Source organism: Acanthisitta chloris, unplaced genomic scaffold (assembly GCF_000695815.1).
Source record: "Acanthisitta chloris isolate BGI_N310 unplaced genomic scaffold, ASM69581v1 scaffold1882, whole genome shotgun sequence".
In the NCBI taxonomy this organism is placed as follows: Eukaryota; Metazoa; Chordata; class Aves; order Passeriformes; family Acanthisittidae; genus Acanthisitta; species Acanthisitta chloris.
Window position 1 is genome coordinate 31,827 of NW_008661954.1, and position 5,173 is coordinate 36,999.

General features: G+C 48.1%; 1 protein-coding gene across 1 annotated transcript in view; it reads right to left on the bottom strand.

The window, feature by feature from the left end:
- Nucleotides 1-1,953: 1,953 nt before the first annotated feature.
- LOC103798140 (gamma-aminobutyric acid receptor subunit alpha-3-like) overlaps nucleotides 1,954-5,173 on the bottom strand; it is an 8,112-nt gene continuing 4,892 nt past the window's right edge. Inside the window, exon 2 of the mRNA XM_009070385.1 lies at nucleotides 1,954-2,338. Within this exon, the coding sequence (XP_009068633.1) occupies nucleotides 2,009-2,338 (330 nt within the window). The 3' untranslated portion in view covers nucleotides 1,954-2,008. The remainder of the gene's footprint in view (nucleotides 2,339-5,173) is intronic.

Sequence of the window (5,173 nt, forward strand, 5' to 3'; positions counted from 1 at the left end):
CACACCGTGGGACAAAGTACCCAAGCCTTCCTGACTCCGTCCTGCCGTCCCCATGGATATTCCAGGTGGGACAAATCCTGTGCCTTGTGCTCAGTCCTGCTTCTGCATGGACAGATGGAAACTGAGCCTGACACAGCGGCTAAAAGCAATGCTGAAGACATCACCTTGGGGGTGCTGGGACCTTACCCTGCCTATATGCACCCAAAATGGTCTGGGGGCAGCTCTGGGGGGCAGCCAGAGGGACAGAGGGAGGCCTAAGAAAGAGGAGGGTGCATCCCACCACGGGAGCAGGCCTTCTGGCAGGATCAGTGCTGCCCATAGGCTTGGGACAAGAAATCATCAGGCACGGGATGTCCTTCCTTGTAGCAGGACAGTGTGCCTATGGGTTCAGGCACCAAGGACGGGGGATAGATGGCTTGGATGCCATGTTGTGCTGCAGCTGGAAAGAGGCCAGCCGGTTGCTTTGAGTCCTCGACTATGGTGGTCAGGAAGGGAGAAAAAGCCTCTCTCCAAGGTACTGGAGGGCTTCACTTGGAAGATTATGCAGGTGTTAGAGTTGGGTCTTACCTCAATGGCTTTGTGGGAAGGCACCTGGCTCACATGGCTCTCCAGGACAGCAGTATCACCCAGGAGCCCCTTCTGCTGTTTTCCCATGGGGCTGAGGATGCTTGGCTGCATCTGTTCACCAGGGCAGGGAGATTCTTGGGGACCAACTGTCCCCTCTCTCATCCCCACATGTGGCAGAATGGCCCGTGGGGGGTCCCACAGGGAACATCCTGCACCTGAGCAGGTGTGAACCAACTTGGTTGCTGCTCCAGTGCACTGGAGCAGGAAAAAAATAGGCTGTGCTCATCTCCATCAGTGTGGCTTACCTGAGAGGTAGGGGCTTCTCTGCCTAAATCCGTGTGTGAGCAGTGAAATACTACTGGGGGATGCTGAGAAGTCAAAGGAAGGTGAATGGGAATCTGGAAGAATAGGTTGGAACAGAGAGAAGATGCCAGGAAGGATAAGTGGATGGAACTGTGAGAAAGTGATAAACCACCGATCTGAAAATGAACTCTGTGGTTTCCAGTCCTGCTGCTGAATGCATGCAACCTCAGCTACTATCTCCTCCTAGGCTTTATAAACCTCCTGTCTTTAATTCCTGACCCTGAGAAAAAAAAAATCTTTCTCTGGTAGGAACCACACCACCTGCCAACAGAATTGCCCCAAGAATGCAGGACGGCAGACAGACAAGAGCTTTCTCACCTGTTCTTGTCTGGAGAGAGACATGGAGGAAACCAGCAACTGGGTTTGGTGAAGACAGAGAAGAACAAGACCTGTAGATACCTACAAGATGCTGTCACCCTGTTCCACCCCTGCAATGGCTCCAGGGACCACAGCAGTGGTAGGTTTACCCCCAGCAGGCACTGGGTGACAAGCTGGCCCATGCCATGATGTGCCCTCATCTCCCAGGGCTCTCCTGGTCCCACAGGTGACCAGCTCACCTGCATTCACAGCCCACGTGTACCTAGCACAAACTGCCAGGCACTGAAGAGGAGCCCAGCTGAGTGACTGACACATTCTGGAGCATCCCCCATGCTTGGGCAGTCTATCACAGGAGAGGAGGAGGTGGGGGGTGGCCCAGAGCAGCAGCCCCTGGGGGCAGCAGTGTGGAATGGCAGTGGCATGCAGACTGTGGGGACCACAGGAGGTGGCAGAGGAGAGGTGGAAGCACAGGGTGACTTGGTCAGATGGGGGACAGCAGACTTACGATGTTAGAGGCACAACTTGTTATGATCCCTTTTTTTAAAAAAACTTTCATCATCAGAGACAAAGTAAATGAAACTAAAGTATATGGGATTAAACTAAAATCACAGTTTTCTTTACATTATAAAAGTGATCTAATAGTAATAATAATAATAATATCAAATGAACAATAATAATTCAACAAAACAAGAAAAGAAGAAAGCCCTGGAGAATTCCTGCTTGGATAATGCTCACTGATGGAAGGTTTGTGTGACTGGTTTTATTGTTTGGGGATCATTCCCTTGATAGCTGACTCCCGGTTTACGTATGTGGCCCAGTAGACTAAGTTGAAAATGGCAAAGAGGACTGGAAAGACGATGCGGGACATCTTGTCTACCTTGCTGACGCTGTTGTATGTCTTCTTACTCTCTGCAAGCTTCTCCTCTATGCGGGGCAGCTTCGGGGGGACGTTGGTGGCAGTAGCAGTGGCAGCAGCACTCTTGGAGATGGTGGGCAGACCAGGGTCCTTGGCAATGTTGAGGGCATATGTGGTGCCAACAATGTTGTAGGTGTTGTTGGTTTTCTTCGCTAGTGCCACTGGCTCTTTTTTCTAGGGAAGGTGGAAGGAAAAAAACATAATAGAGATGAAGTGACTGAAAATTGCATGGAGAATATTTTGTCCTCTGAGTTTACCTGCTTGTCCATATGAGAAGATGGAAAAAAGTGTGAGAATCGAGAAGGCATTGTGAAAGGGAAGGAAGGTGTGGTGAGAATATGGCCAGACCCCATGACTACTGCCACTTGAGGGCTGCTGGACCATAAGAACATGCTGGATTATGGTGGACCAGCCACCCTGTGGCTGGCATGCAGCATGTAGCACAGAGGTCCTGGGCTGGCAGCTAGGTTCTGCTGCAAGTCAAATAACTGAAGCCACATAACTGGGTTTGTATCTCCTTAGCAGCCCCTTGCATTAGAGCATGTGCAGCTGCACCTGAACAGCAGCTGTCCCAGCTGGGTGACTCTGTGCCTGGCTGAGTGTTGCCAGGTCTGTGTGAGGGAATGCAGGCTCAGACTGTGCAGACTCCTTGTTTTCTGTCCCAACTGGGCAGTGACTTTAGTTGTATGTAAGATCCAGATGTGGAAAGCCAATTTAGGAATATACTCTTTAGAAAAGAATGACACTTCGTGTGGTCACCCTGGGTCAGGTGAGGGGAGACAGCACAGAAGATTACAGGTTGATATTTTTTTTTTTTAGTGGCAGAAAGCCAGTGCTTTAAGAATACAGGAGACAACATCACAGTATTTTTGCACCATATCATACACTGCCTCAGTGCCTTGAGTTCCTCACAGGAACACCTTACAATTTAACATCATGATGTTCAGTATGCTTCCAGAATGCTTTAGAGCATCTTATGACCTAACCAGGTAAGATATGAAACAGATAGAAGGCACTTGCACAAGCCCTGGATTTCAGGAATGCTCACACTATAGGGCAGAGGGAAGCCTTTCATCTTGTCTTCATACCTAAGGGGTGCTGCAAATCACGGGAGGTGAGTGCACCCCTCCCACAAAGCCCCAGGGACAGCCTTGCTGTCCATGCTGCAGAGACAACAGCCTGCAGAGCAAATGGCAAATGGCCCTTATGGGTCAGATGTGATGTACTGAAGAATGATGGAAAATGCTGGAGACAGACAGTTCAGATGTTAATGAAGATGAGTGGACAGGAAGACAGACCTAGGAAGTCATGATAGGTATTGCCCCCACTCTGGGACCTGCTGCTGGCTGGGACCTGAGGCCAGCTGCACTGTAGACCATATCATACATAGCAGTCCAGATCTACAAGAAGAAGGCTACTAATGAAATCTATTCATATGAAGACATCAGGCACCCTACTTGTCCCAGCACTCCTGTACTCCATGGGTGTCCACTGCAATTACACCCAGAGCCAGCACTAGACACAGTGATGACTCATGGTGGGACTCATATCTAAACTCAGAACAAGGTGTGCTTTTGGCTCTCATTTTCTATTCAAAAGCAACTGAAACACAAGGTAAGGCTCATCCAGGTATTTCCCAGGGGTGCTTGGCACAGTCATGCGTGTATCTATGAGGGAACCACATCAGCAGAAAGGGGGAGTGCACGGCCAGCAGGACCTGTCTATCTCCCCACCCTAGCCTGAGAACTGGTAGCAGGCAGCACCGCTGGGTAGCCCTGGGAGCTGCAAAGGCCAGATTCACCCAGTCTGCTCTGCAGAGATATTCCCAGGGCTTTAGCTTTCAATGCTGTACTTCCATTTCAAATATGTCTACAATCACCATGGATATTTCTGGTTACCTTAGGAAATTAATTTTCCACAGTGATTTTCAGAGGGACACTAAAAGCAGATTTCTGTGCAATCTTTAAACCCCTCTTCAATAACATCAGAGCCAGGCTGGCAGCCTTGTAATAATGCCAGCAATTACAAAAATTAACTTGCTGCTAGAAGGAGGCCTAAATGTCTTCAGACTCCAGATCAGACTAAACCACTGATCAGACCATATTCATAGTATTTTATGGGAGAAGGTGTTATGATCTTTAACTCAGCAACTGATTCTGCAGACATTAGAACCACGTTAACGTGTACCCCCTGCACAGAAGGTGAACTTTTCCTGCTAAAGAGCTGACATGAAGCAAATAAAGGGCTAAAGATGTTTCACTTTCTAAAACATTTAAATATGCTTAAGTATGATTACTTATTAGCACAGCTACAGGAGGTAATAAAGTAATTAATAATCAGTAATGAAATGAAAAACAGATTGTTGTTCACAGAAGGTAATTGGAAGTGCACTGTGATTATCTTAGTATTAATCAACCACGTTATTCATTAAAGGAATAAGATGAATACAAGTGACATGACATTTTCAACCTGGCTAGCTTTTCTGCCCCAGAGCTTGGAAATTGGATCTGTCGTGCCTGGCTAAAGGCATCTGAAAACAGCTGACTGAAATGGAGTAAAGTCAGGCAAATCTGAATGCTGTGGTGGTGGCAGTGAGCTACTACTCCTATTACTGTGATCCAGAGTATCCAAGCATCAATTTGGGCTTCCCTGGACCTCAGAACAGGCTGTTCAGGCAACACAAAGGCTTGGGAGCCTAGAGCCAGGGTCTTTTCCCAACTGCCTATGGAGTCTTCTGTCCTGGTCAGAGCTGGGAGCTTGAGAAGCAGCCAGAACACACACTGCCTAGACCAAGGCATGTGTGTGCTCTGGATGTGTTCTGCTCCTGAGATGTCAGGAGAAATGGTTCAGCTTGTTTGCTGTGCTTTATAAATTAAGTGTTTCAGGCAAAATTTTGACAATCAAACAAAGCAAAATGTGCTTATTGCTGTCAGATGAAAAGTAGCCCCCAGCCTTCACCCTGCACCTTTATCTCTGAGAAGTTCCACATCCTACTGAAACAGAAGGAAA